General features: G+C 32.8%; 2 protein-coding genes across 2 annotated transcripts; both read left to right on the top strand.

The window, feature by feature from the left end:
* The first annotated feature begins 690 nt into the window (after nucleotides 1–690).
* Nucleotides 691–3,748, top strand: LOC145094335 (mitochondrial inner membrane protein OXA1-like). Its single transcript, XM_079032580.1, has 9 exons — nucleotides 691–1,173; nucleotides 1,627–1,717; nucleotides 1,909–1,956; nucleotides 2,344–2,402; nucleotides 2,515–2,590; nucleotides 2,682–2,813; nucleotides 2,910–3,005; nucleotides 3,207–3,261; nucleotides 3,365–3,748. Exons 1-9 carry the CDS (start codon nucleotides 782–784, stop codon nucleotides 3,634–3,636), a joined length of 1,221 nt encoding a protein of 406 aa, XP_078888706.1. The 5' UTR covers nucleotides 691–781; the 3' UTR covers nucleotides 3,637–3,748.
* Nucleotides 3,749–13,481: 9,733 nt separating this feature from the next.
* On the top strand, nucleotides 13,482–14,257 carry LOC145094334 (ethylene-responsive transcription factor ERF021-like). Its single transcript, XM_079032579.1, has one exon. It carries the CDS (start codon nucleotides 13,506–13,508, stop codon nucleotides 14,037–14,039), a length of 534 nt encoding a protein of 177 aa, XP_078888705.1. The 5' UTR covers nucleotides 13,482–13,505; the 3' UTR covers nucleotides 14,040–14,257.
* Nucleotides 14,258–14,506: the final 249 nt, after the last annotated feature.

The raw sequence follows: 14,506 nt of genomic DNA, 5'->3' as shown, positions 1-14,506 counted from the left end.
TGAAGTTCAAATATCATATATTATAATTTGTATAATAAATACAATAATAAAAACAAAAAAATCAAATGAATTTAGAATTATAAAATTGGATTTGTCGATATGGATTTTTGTTTAGGTTATTACACTCGTAGATCAATCGAAACAATACTAATGAAATAATATTTTTTTTAAACTTTATATATACTTTTTTTTTTAACTTATATATATATATATATATATATATATATATATATATATATATATATATATATATATATATATATATATATATATATAATCAAACGGTCTGGTTTGGGTATCTGCGGATACCTAAATATAAAAACCAAAACCGACCCGTTGATATCCGGTTTTTTCGGTTTCGGTTTTTTTCGGTTATGGTTTTTTTTTGGTTTCGGATTGGCCGGTTCGGCTCGGTTTTTCGGTTTTTTTGCACACCCCTAACTTAGACTAGCATTTTAGAAGATTTTTTAAAATTTTCAAATACACTCCTTAATTAATTATAGAAACACATACTCCTACATGTCCTTTTATATAATTTTATATATTTCAGTCAACTTTTCAGCTAGTTTTACCAAACTTTATTTTTTATCAACTAGTTTTTAATTTAACAGCTAGCTTTTCAGTCCTATGGTACAAAACGATATAATAACTTTGCAATAATTTTCGTAGCATAAGGCCTTTTCATGAAGCTTATAATTACAAACGACCTGTGTGCTTCAATAATTTTCATGCATATTTCTCGTAAATTTCTGTAAATCTCGATCAAGAGGAAATTCAATCGATGGCTTACAGGCGTAGTCTCATTACAAGGGCAAGACTTTTGGCTCAACAACGATTTGCCCCTTCGTTTTCGTATGCTCATTACGAAGATGATCGTAAAAATCCACGTACGGACGAAAAAGTAAAGGGTTTTCTCCAAAGTCGATCATATGGTTTCCTCGGTAACAACACGAACAGTTCGCTAGGGTTTGGCGGAGGCGGTGGCGCTGTGAGTTTTCGAGATCCGAGATGGTCTAAGTTTCTTCATGCACCGTTGACGACAAGTGGGTTCTTGTTAACTAGAAATATATCCACCACGAGTGAAGTTGCTGTTGCTGCTGCGGAATCTTGGCCACCAGTTGCAGTTTTGCAGCATGCCATTGATGGGATTCATAACTTTACGGGACTAAATTGGTAATGAGATACATACATTTGTTTGACTCTGTTAAGGCTACTGCGATCATACTTTGCATCGTGATCTGTTTTTAGTTTATGATTTGAGGTAAAAGTCACTTAGTTTTGGATAGTGGACTTAAAATCCATACATAGCTTGCTATTGCTGTGAACTGGATCAAACAAACTAGAATCAATATACCTTCTAATGTGCGCCTTTATGGTGTAGAAGTATTCAAACACCATGTTATACTCTGTTCTGACATAATTAATAGGTTTTAATGACAGAGGCATCTGCTGACTGGTAGTTTGTATGTCATGACTCATGTATAAGTTATAACAATGAATTGTCAATGGCTAGTTGAAGTTGTTACAGTTCCATGATCGATCATGTTATGTGGTATTATACTTCCGATGCATATGTATATTGATTATTGAAAGAATTAACATTAATTCATTTTCTGTCACTTTCAGGTGGGCAAGCATAGTAATAGCAACTGTTGCTATTAGAACCTTGTTGGCTCCCATCACGATTAATCAGCACAAGGTTGCCTCAAAGTTAACTGTGAGCTCTACTCATTTTCTTAACATATTTATTAGCTCATACACTTGGAGTTGAAAGCCAATATATGTAAAACATCAGTCAACTTCTATCCCCATCTCTCTCTGGATGTGTATCCTGAGTCCTGAGTATAAGTAGTATATTGAGTTATCTTGTTCAGAGGTAGCATTGATCTGTTGACATTTTGCATACAGATTTTGGGGCCAGAATTGGAGCAGATTCAGCAAAAGATGCAAGATAAGGTATGTCCATCATCAAACTTCTTCTGTCATTTGTCATGTTACATGTTACACAGATGAAAAGTTCATCTTTATATATGCTGGTGCACTATGTATAAAGAGCCACCTTTGTCTAAATTATAATATATTGTTTCAAAACGGAAGTTAAAGCTATTGAATAACATGCTTGTGGATCAATATCCTTTGATGCTACCACATAACTTTTGGTCTCGAATAATTAACTATTAATGCAAACAGAAGGCTGGGGGACTTAATTAATCCATGCATGTGCAGTGCTCTTAATCACTTAATGTTTGTTTATTGAGTTAGACATGCTTATCCTTTTAAGAAGGTGAAACTCTTTGGTCCTTGCTTAATTTTATTATTAAAAATTATTAATAAACTTTTCAGAGCATGAGTCCAATGGCTGTAGCTGAAGTTGAGGCACAAAAGAAGAGAGTGTATATGGAGTAAGTACTTAATTTCTCTTGTTCCTTAGTGTGAGCTTCTGCTTGACATGATGTTAAGCCTTTGTTTTTGCATGATAATAATGTAATAACTGGAACTGAATATTTGTGGCAGGTATTCTGCTGCTATGTATACTCAATTGACCAGGCTTTTCATCCAAGCCCCTGTCTTTGTCAGCTTTTTCCTTGCTGTAAGTCAAATATTTTATATCCCAAAATGGCAGCTTCAATCTTTTAATAATAATAATAATAATAATAATAATACATTTTTGGAATGTGCAGATTGAGAAGATGGTGGAAAAGGTTCCATCTTTTCAAACTGGTGGGGCATCTTGGTTCATCGACCTTACCACAGCTGATGCTTTCTATATTCTTCCTTTATTGGCTGCCATTTCATGCTGGATAACTATCGAGGTGAAAAAAACATGGTTGTTGATTGTTTCAGTTGCCATGTCACCTTTTGGATTCCTTTGTCCTTATTGTATATATATATGTTGTTGTGCTCCTCAGTTTACCATGCAGGAAGGTAAGCGTGGTGGTGTCTGGAAAAACATTGCAAGGGGTGGTGCTGCTCTTACACTTCCTCTTACAGCAAGTTTCCCAAACGTATCTATCACGTCACAACTCTTTTTCTTAATTATGAAAATTAATTCCAACCTTCTCACTTGTCGAAACTTTTCAGTTACCTAAATAAATATGGCTGAGAATGATTTAGAAGTACTGGCTTTGTAGGAATGAAACAGAGGAAGTTGTATCTTTATTGATTTCCAAAATTACGTATTAAACACTCCATTCATATTTTTGCAGGCTCTCTTCTGTTATTGGATCACCTCCAACTTGTTCTCCTTTTTATTCGGACTCAGTAAGTTACTCCACTACTTAGATATAAATGGTTAATTAATATTATATTTAATTTTATACTAGTTTTTGATCGGACAATTTTCTTCCTGCTGTTCTTGATTCAGCAATAAAGAAACCCTCTGTGAAGAAGTTTCTGAATATACCCATAATAGTGCCTCCACCGCCATCTCCTGCCACCCAATCTAAGCGCACAATCACCACCACGAACCACAGTGTAACTTGCTCATCACTTCCATGTCAGAAGACGACTTCAGAAGAACAAAAATCTACAACTCAAAGACTATCATCATCATTACTCCTCAACCATAGGATCAACAATCTAGAGAAACAACTCAAGGGAAGAAACAAGATCAAGAGGAAGAAGAGTTGCCGCTAAGTTTATTGTTTTGACTTTTCATCTACCAAATGTTGCCTTTTTTTTTTTAACACTATATCAATGTATTTTGCTATATTTGTAAATTATTAAATTTTCCTGCCGTCTTTGTTTAGGGCTTCATATATTCACCGGGGGACATATTCAAGTAAGATTGATGAAACCGATATTTTATTTGGTATTATTGGATCAAACTAGTGCAAAGACTTTTTCTGAACCGATCGCATCCAACCAAATATATAAAAAAATTCAACTCGTTTGTATTTAACTTACAACACTTTTTAGAATAAACAAAACAAAAAAGTCAAAAAGAATGTTCTTTGTATATAAAAATGTTATGAAATTGTCTTATATCATTATATATATAAAGAATCCTGAAACAGCTGGATTGATGTATAGATCATTGTGGACAAACAAAAAGTAATATAAAAGATTTAAGGTCAATATTTGTGTATCATCCACTGATCCACATAGTCATATTTAAAGAAAAAAAATGCATGATTTTATTAAAGAAGCTTTTGCTCACCCTCTCTTTCTACCATGCAATTCTTAGAGCATCTCAGGACTACGGTGCATACCATTTCACTAGAGTTTAAAGAACTATCACGTCATCATTGTACAATCTAATACAACTTTCTCTTAAAGATTCTTTAATATATGTAACCTTACAAAGTTTAAAGAATTAACACATCAATATTTTATATTTAATGATTTTATATTTAATATAGAGTAATTTATCTCGTAACGGTGCCAAAAGACACATTGAGTATTATTTTCAAAATTAATTCGGATGGTCCCTTCAATCTTAAAAAGTTGCACGGTTATTCCCTAACAATATAAAATAACGTTAATGCCCTTTTCAATTATTTTTAATGTCTTTGATTCATTTTAAATATAACAAAATATTTTAATTTAATTTGTTTATTATTATTAATTTTTTTTTTAAAAATGCAATGGGCCCCACCACTTACACCCACCCCTTTTGAATTAATACTCTCTCTTCTTAAAATCGTAAAACCTAAAGACCATTTTTCTCTTCACTCCATTAGAAACCACCGATCACCTCCTCTCCATCGGAAACCACCGTTCACCGTCATTGGCTACCACTGCCCACCATCGACTACCACCGGAAGCCACCACTTCTCTCTCCTCTTCTCCCACAGATGACTAACAACATCACCGAATTCGCTAAAACCTTAATCGTCGACAAGCAACACTATTACCAAATCTGTTAAGTCGTCGTCAGTAATGTGGAACACTGGAATGTAGCACCTGTATTCTCTCCCTCTCTTCATCTAATTTATGTCCATCTACTCACCATATCTACATAACTACCACCTCATATCTATTTTCAGGCAACTTTAGGGTATGAATGAAAATCGATGATTTCAAGTGCTTTTATCATGGTACTAGGGTTTCAAGTGATGATCAAGGAAGATATGCTCAATTACTAGGGTTTCAGCAGAGGGTGGTTGTTCGAAACCTAGGTGGGTGATGATGGTGTTGTTACAGAGGGTGGTTATTTAGAGATAGGTGATGCTCCAATGATGGTGTTATCTAACTTGTAGATCTGTAGCCTCCACATCTACAACGAAAGTGGTGCTATTTTTCAGAAAAAAACATGTGATGCTACTCGTCAGGCATGAATAGAGGAAGGGAAATGAGGTGGTGGTTAAGAAGGGTTGCTGGTGTGGTGCAAATTTGCGGTGATGGTGGTTATTTTTGTCAAAAATAATTTTGATAGCTTTGCAACCAAATTAGTATATGTGGTGTTATGTATTAACAAAAGATTTTTAGATGAAGAGTTGTGAATAGTTTTAAGATGTTGGAATATGTTGAAGATCTTAAAGATAGAAACACTAACTCTGACATCCTCTAATTTCCAGAACCAATTAAAACTTTTATTTATGCTTTTAAAATCATTTATCGTTGTTGCGAAAGATCCCAATATATTCAAACATTTTGAGTGTAAGTGATTGCCTCAAATATTGAAACCCTAAAGATGTTATAATCAATACAGACACATAAGTTACAACGTAAATACATAATCGTCCTGAACACCATGACAGGCTTTCCCTTTATCACTCAACATCCAAATCAAGTTCCAATGGCTTAGGTCTTGATACTTGTGATGCATACAAACTGAGTGGGTCAGGTTGGGAAACCTGGTGAGATACATAAGGATTTCAATCTTATATTAATATTATGATAATATTCCTTAATTATCAACCCTGCAAAACCAATTGTTACTAAATAATATAGATATAACTTATGTGACATCCCCAATTTCACGGCCAGAAAAGACCTATTTGTTTATGTTTTATTTAAAATCAGAGTATCATTTTAAAGAATAGTATTGCGGAATTTGTTCCAAAAAATATGACAAAGATAATATCAAAATATTTCTGAATAAATGTATTTTAATTATATTAAAAATGTTGGGATGTTATCGTCAATACAATACATAAGCATAAACGGAAAATAACATAGGCATTACAACATCTATTATTCTATTAGCTAATAATCCATAATTCCCTCATTTGTTCATCACACCAGTGCTCTTGTGCCACTATCTGTAATACAAGAAATTGAGTAGGTCAGGCTTGGGAGCCTGGTGAGCACATAGAGTTTTCAACCCACATTAATTAAGTTCTTTAATTTCATCAAATCATTCAACCTGATTACCCGTTCCCGTTATCCTCACTTTCTGTCTCTAAAGCATCTAATTTAAGGAACCCAGTCGAAGAATTATCTTCGGGATTGACAATAATGCTTAAGAGATTCCTCGACAATATATGTCAGTAAGGCAACCATGAGGGGGATGGAGTACACCTGGTGAACACGTCGTTCACAAACACCTACAGGTTGCGAGCCTGCTAGCGTTCCACTGGACTGTCTAGAATAGTCCATAGTTGTCATTTATACTCTGCTAGATGACTGGATCAGCTTTAACATCAAGGCCTCTTATCATTTATTTCATCTTTCATCATCTATATCATCTACCCATCTTTACCCAACATAATTATAGTTACAAAATACATATACAATTTAAATCGAGTAAAACATGTATAAATCGTTCATCTAGCATAGATATCAGAAAATAGATAATAGGCACATATAGCAAGTAATTTATATTAAATACTTCATATTTATGTGTAAGATGAAGGTAACTATGCACTCACTTGGTAAAGTGACGACTCGAAATTCGGGCAGCGCTTTGCTTCTAATAATTGTCTTTTCCTTTGACGAAACCTAGTATTATTATCACTAAGTTCTAGTCAAATATTTATTGCGACTAATTATTAGTATATATTTATCATTAACTCAAAGTCTAATTTCATGATCTATCATGTAAGTAACAACCATGTAGGATCATATTGGAGGTAGGGTTCGTTTGGTATATGAAGTATACTGTTTGGAAATCCCACTATAAACACCTCACTAAATAACAGCCTAGACATCATCCTTGTAAGTAGATCAATCAGTATAACGACTTGAAATCACCGATAAATCTTATTTGTAGGTTCATAATAACGATAATGAACTTAAACATAAGTTACTTAAAGTATGGTAAGCATAACTAACTTACAATGGGGATTAGTGAGGAACCGGACTCTGTGTGGGCAGAACTTCTGAGTCGAAAGCTCTTCTTCTCGGGGCCTTCTGGCGCTATGAGACTCGCTCCGAACACCTAGGAGGTGCTAATGAAAGGCCTAGAAGGTTTGGGGGTGTTTAAGAGAGAATGGGTTGAAGAGGTGTGGAGAAATGAGTGAAAAACGAGCTCTATTTATAGGCTGCTCAGTGCCCAGTATGTTGGGCGTACTCAACATTACACAGGGCGTAATGGGTAAAACAGCAACACACTGGGCGTAATTTGCCATGTGTCGCAATCCCGTTCCAAGTTGTGGGGAGGAAGTAGTGGCCCAGATCCTGCCACGTGGCACTTCGAGGTTTAATCCAAAAATTAATTATCTGCTAAAACTCATAACTTTTGCATACGAGCTCCGCTTTTGACGTTCTTTATATCTACGCGTAGGTAGCGACGTGATCTACAACTTTCGTTTAGACTCCGTCGGCTAATTTTGACTTTATTTTTAAAGCTATAGAGTAAATTACACGAATGGTCCCTATGGTTTAGGGTAATTTGCGCGTTTGTTCCCTAACCTATTTTTTTAACTCGGAAGGTCCCTACTATTTGTTTTTGTTACGCGCTTGGTCCCTGTCTTACCTAAAAAGACTATTTTGTCCTTGATTTTTTAATTTATTAAATAAACACACCCCAACCCCACCCTCTCATCTTATCTTACCTACCCACCATTTTTTCATATTCATATAATAGTCTTTTGAACAAATTACACGAATGATCCTTTAGCTTTACAATTTTTCCCTGAGTTGGCCCTTACGGAACTTTTTTCCCTGAAATGGTCCTCAAGGAGAAAACCTTGCACATGAAAGGCCCCTGTGACTAACTATGTTAACAAATTTAGTTAAGTTTTATTAAAGTATCTTTGAATTTCATCGAGTATGAATGTCCCAATTGAGAGCTAACCAATTGGAATTTGCATCGTTCCAAAATTAGTATATTTATGACATCGAAGGTTGGTATTACTAAAAATATCACGAAACATTTCTTTAAAAGCATCTATTATATCTTTAATACTATTTTATTTTGTCTTGCACAACCAAATTAATGATGTGTCAAATACATTAGTTATGAAAAAATATTGTCGCAAACCGTTTTATATTTATATTTTATTTGTCAAGATGTAACAATATTAATGTATTATTTGACGTATCATCAAAATATATATATATATATATATATATATATATATATATATATATATATATATATATATATATATATATATATATATATATGTGGAAATCCTTTGCTTTGTATATTTACCCAATAAAACGTAATGCAATTCAAACATAATCATCGGTTTCATTATTTCTTACGTTTGTGAATTTTACCAATGAGTCGAAATATAAAGGTATGACTATGGTGAACCATATGAAACCGAGAAAACGTTTCATGTTAATCCCACATGTTAATTGCATTGTGTGTAAGGGTCGAACGAGATTGAAGATTCTCTTGGATGAGCTTAATTTGTCAATTGTTGGTTGATGAAGCTGTTAAAAATTTTGTCATCATTTCTGCAACCCAAACTTTGATCATACATCCAAATGGTGTCTTTATTCGACATTGGTGTTTTTCCACATCTAGACCGATTCCACCTCCTTGCAATATAAATTTGAGTGGAAACTTAATGTCTGGGGCGGACGCATGAATACATAACAGGTGTTGTCGAGGTTGAAGAATGTATTGTCAGTGCAGGTAAAATAGATAAAAAAAAACCAAAAAAATAAATTTGTTTCAACTGCATACAGGAAAATTAGGTGTTGCCGGTACCACAGCTGGATACCAAGCAAAACCGCCCCTGCTTAATGTGGTCTTTCCATCTTCTTTTAAGAAGTTACCGCATTTCTTGCACCAGGCTTTTCATAGATCGCTTGACATTTTACATAAGTTATAATGTTATCAAATTACGTGTTCAGTTGTAGCAAAAACTTTGACAACCATTACTTTGGTTGAATAAGCTTAACACCAATACAAAATTAAAATTAGTCGACCACATTTGAATGTCATTGGTTGTAAAGAGAACTAAAAAAACTCCAGAAAATAACATTCGGGATTGCGTTTTGAGAAATTTTGGGCGTTTTTAAATGATGTGATAAAAATAACACAACCCGATACATATTCATATTAACAAACTAGACAAATACCCGTACGTTGCGTATAATACAACAATATATTTGAAATCTTTACAAATATATTTTTTAAATATATCAATTACGTTGTTGTTAGCTCTTATATGATAAATTTTTATAATAAGTTGGTATAAACATTGTTTGTTTTGCTTTATATGATAATATAGACATATAGTTACTCATAAATAAAATTAAATATAACATATGGTCTAATAATATTTATAGTTGTTATGATTATTTAACTTTAAAAAATTTATTTTGCTTAAGATTTTAATTTCTATTATTGTAATTATTTAAAACATCAAACATTGTTTTTGTTTTTTAAAGTAACAATATGATTTTTGTATATAGTTTTACTTTTAGCTATTGTTGTTGTAAGTTATTTAAAATAACGTATTTAGAAACTCTTAATTATTTTAATTTGGTTTCAGAAATTTTAACTTTTTTAAAATTTATTTGATGAATATTGTTAGTTTTTTTGTTTGTAGTTATTTAAAATAACAAACATTGTTGGATAACATTTTAATTTTTTATATAAGAGAAAACTGTAATATAGTTTTTACATATTGGTCTCATAATCGATTTAGTCTTTATATCTTTTTTTAGACAAAACTGTAAGATTGGTCCCTGTGGTATTCAAAAACTTTGGATAGGGTCCAAAAAGTTTCCAACTTGCACTGAACGTCCAAAATCAAGGTTTTTCTGGGTTTTTGGTCCTTGATGCACTTGAAAAGTCAATTTTACCCTTTTCATTTCTTTTTTCTATTTTATTTATTTATTTTGGTATTTAAATAATTAAAAATCAAAAATAAAATCTCTTTATCTCTCGCACACACACACAAATATTAATATGAATCTCAAGAACACTCGTTTTTTCCTGAGTTCAAGAACAAGAGCATCACATTCACGAACCCAGAAATCATTTCTTTCAGATCTGATGAATGCCCTTCACCACCACTTGAATCGATTTCTGCTATGAAATCCAAACCTAAACTTGATCTGAAGCGATTTCTTATCTGAAACTGCTGTGCAAACTTGATCTTAAACACCAGATGAAGATATCAGGTACTGATTTGTGTGTACGTGTGGGTTTTTAAAATATTCCCTAGATGATTAGACAACCATCGAGATGATCAGAGGGGGTATGGGAAAGGAGAAATAGAGGTGGCGACAGATAAGGATTCGAGAGCAAAACCAACGCCCTGAATCACCCATTTCTGCCTCTGTTGGTAGTGAATGTATACCCCTCTGTCAATCTCTTTCCACAGCCAAATTCAACAACAAATGAATTATCGATAGGTCTTCCGCTCATGTCCCTATAATTGATTTTGGGGTGAATCAGATTTTAGAACCTCTAATTGTGAAAAAACGTGAGATTGCTTTTTAGGGTTCTTAAGAAGAAAGGGGTGAGAGTTTGACTAGAAATATGTGGAGAGAGAGAGAGAGAGAGAGAATGAGGGACCAATTTCACCAATGATTCTATATTTTCAATCGACAATTCGCAAAACTAACAATACTTGATAGCGTACCTAACGACAGGAGTTGTGGTTGTGTATGTTCCTTACTTCTCAATTTCTTTAAGGAATCGAAGACGAGATGGTTGTTGAATGAGGCATGTGATGCAACGCTGAGGAGATAAGAATCAGACCATACACAAATGAGACGGTGAAGTGTGAGGTTTGGGACGATATCGGTGGATCGAAGGACTTTCATGGTGGCGGGACATGTATTATGGCTGGAATCGAGCAATTCCTGGATGCTGGCACAATCATAGGTGAAGAACACACATAAAATTGTTTAGAGAGAGAGAGGGGGGGTAGGTGAGATTTTATTTTTTATTTTTAATTATTTAAATACCAAAATAAATAAAGAAAATAGAAAAAAGAAATGAAAAGGGTAAAATCGACTTTTCAAGTGTATCAGGACCAAAAACCCAGAAAAAACCTTGATTTTGGACCTTCGGTGCAAGTTGAAAACTTTTTGGACCCTATCCAAAGTTTTTTGAATACCACAGAGACCAATCTTACAGTTTTGTCTTTTTTATTCAATTAAGTCCCTAAAACCGGTAACCGTATTCAATTTAACCATTTTATCCGGTTAACAGGTCATCCAACTTTCAAAAATTATATTTTTGGCCCAAATTTCATAATATTTTAAAAATTTGGTCCAAAATTTACACTTTTGGCCCAGATTTTAATTTGTATTACACATTTGGTCCAAAATTTACACTTTTTGCCCAGATTTTAGAATTTTTTTTATGAATTCATTCTAAATTTAGTTTTTTTTTACAACTTTTTTTTCTCAAAATTTTATTTCGAATATGTTTTTTCTTTATAAAATCATATTCATACAAAAAAAAAACTTATTTTCACATAAAAAATCTTATATTTTCTATATAAAACTTTTTTTTAAAAACGTTTTTGTATACAAAATATCTATTTATAAAAATAAGTATTATTAAGTATTTAATAAATATAAAATCTTTATAATTCTAAGGAAATAATATATATATATATATATATATATATATATATATATATATATATATATATATATATATATATTCTAAAATTTGGGCCAAAAGTGTAAATTTTGGACCAAATTTGTAATATATTTTGAAATTTTGGCCAAAAATTTAATTTTTGAAAGTTGGATGACCTATTGACCGGGTAAAAGGGTTAAATTAAATACGAATACCGGTTTTTGAGACTTAATTGAATAAAAAAAATATAAGGACTAAATCGATTATGAGGTCAATATGTATAATATTACTTTTAACTATTCTTATTGTAAGTTATTTTTAAGTTACTTATTTGAAAATTCTTAATGATTATAAAAAATAGTTTTATGGTTTTTTTGTTAATTTAGGATTACAATTTAGGTTTAACACTATAATTCATAACTTTTAGCTATTTATATAAAAAAATCTAACGATTTTTTTCAAGTTTAACTGAAATTTTGATTTAAGTTAACCGTTTAATATATATTGAAATTAATAATTTAACTATTTTGTATAAAATCATAAATTATATAAAAATTGTGACTTTAAAATGATAATTACTCACATACGACAAGATATGTAAATTAATAAGTTAACTATAATATATTAAAAAGTTAAAGTCATAATTTTATAAATAGATGTAAAATATGATATTTTAATATTGTAGTTTAGTTTATTTATGATTATAATTTAGTTTTTAAATTAATTTAACATTATTAACCAATTTATAATAATTATTAGAAAGTAATTAAAAAATTATGGAGATTTTAAATGTATATGGTGCAAGTAAAAATGTATTTTTTATAAGTAAATATAAATAGATGAGTACCACCGTAAAAAAAAAAGTCACAAATGGCTATATGACTGTTTGACAAAACAAAATCACTTTTCCAATGGATATGTGTGTGATCGGGTTTCATCCAAACCGGTTCCACGAGTTTGCAATATGATTCCAAACCACCGTTTAGCCACAAAACTGCACCAGTTTGATACACGACCCGATCTTTTATGTATCTCTAGTTCTATGTGCCTATTAAATCTGGGCTCTCTTATTATGTTGACATTTTAATGGGGATATAGGACTCTTTTTGTAGTAGTGTGTGAATATATGTATGTATGTGTACATGTGTTATATCATTATACAAGTTTAGAAGTACATATGTATGTATAGATGTATCATGTATGTATATGTATATGTATGTATGTTGACGGAACTTGTATATTGGAATGGACACCGCGTTATGATTAAAAATCCTGTCACCAACCGATCTCTCTGTTTTCCAAATTGGAAGTGCTCACTAACAAGTGCATATATTAGAAACCCCACACATTCTTATCACTCATTGGTCAAGACCAAGCACATAAAAATGATTATTCTGTTGATGAAAGCATTATAACTATGTTTGGAAGCTACTTGGAAATTCAATAAAGTGATAATATGTCCCTATATTTTACCCTAATAAGAAACAGACCCCTGTCTTAATTAAAATAATCTTAATTAACTGTTGGATCCACATGTATAAATACGTGGCTAGATTGCATATTCTCAGCATGCATTTCCATTTTCCCATATTCTAATTATAACCTATTATTAACAATGAGCGACACTCATTCAACTCATGGTGGCGGGACTTCCTCGGTCTACCGTGGTGTCCGCAAGCGCAAATGGGGGAAATGGGTGTCTGAAATACGTGATCCATTGACCAAATCCCGCATTTGGCTTGGGAGTTTTGACACACCAGAAATGGCAGCAGTGGCATACGATGCAGCATCGTTTTACTTTCGGAGAGACAATGCCATTCTCAATTTTCCACAAATGGCAACAGCTCTCCCAACCCCGGCTAGCCCCAGTGCTGACGACATACGTGTGGCTGCTCACCAGGCTGCATTGCTGGTTAAACCCTCCACAGCAGAGCTCGACGATACTGGCTCCGGCTCGGCTCAGTATGTGCCCACCAACATTGGACTTTCGGCTAGCGAAATCCAGGCTATCAATGATTCGCCACTTGATACCCCAGAAAATTGGATGGAATTTAATTACAACCCGGGAATGTATTTTTCCAACGATGCTAACTTTGAATGTACTAGTGACTGGAATGAAGTACCTGACGATTCCCTCTGGAATTCATAACTCGGTTACAAAATACCCAAAAGATTTACGTATTTCATGTGTTATATGTAGGCATGATTATACACATATATAATTATAAAAGATAGATAAATTAAATGAAGCAATAGTGCATGATTGCATGGGGATATTATGGGGTCTACCACTAAAACGACGGCTTTGTGACGCGTTCGTGCCACAGTTGTCGGATATATACTGTGTCGTATACTTGTAGCGTAATCCAAAGAGCTGCTTTTTGAAAGCTTTTAGTGTGTTCTGTCTGTGGTTGTGAGTCTTGTTGGAAAATATCTATTAATGGCATAAACTATTTACTATTTTTACTTTTATTTACATATGGCCCACAAAGAATTTGGATGAACAACTCTAACTTTGTAAGAATAAGGCATAATCACAAAATTGACCACATAATTTTTCAGAACTATTAAAAATGACCAAGATTTTACCCTTGACCATCGAATCGAAATAAGTCA

This window comes from Lactuca serriola, chromosome 3 (genome assembly GCF_051521515.1).
Source record: "Lactuca serriola cultivar US96UC23 chromosome 3, Lser_US96UC23_V15, whole genome shotgun sequence".
NCBI classification, from domain to species: Eukaryota; Viridiplantae; Streptophyta; class Magnoliopsida; order Asterales; family Asteraceae; genus Lactuca; species Lactuca serriola.
The sequence above is the reverse complement of the archived record's forward strand: the minus strand, read 5'-3'. Positions and strand labels throughout refer to the sequence as shown.

Coding starts and splice junctions, on each gene's coding strand:
- LOC145094335 (XM_079032580.1), top strand. CDS start 782: ATGGCTTACAGGCGTAGTCTCATTACAAGGGCAAGACTTTTGGCTCAA. Junction 1,957..2,343: donor AGCAAAAGATGCAAGATAAG/GTATGTCCATCA, acceptor TAAACTTTTCAG/AGCATGAGTCCAATGGCTGT. Junction 3,262..3,364: donor CTCCTTTTTATTCGGACTCA/GTAAGTTACTCC, acceptor TTCTTGATTCAG/CAATAAAGAAACCCTCTGTG.
- LOC145094334 (XM_079032579.1), top strand. CDS start 13,506: ATGAGCGACACTCATTCAACTCATGGTGGCGGGACTTCCTCGGTCTAC.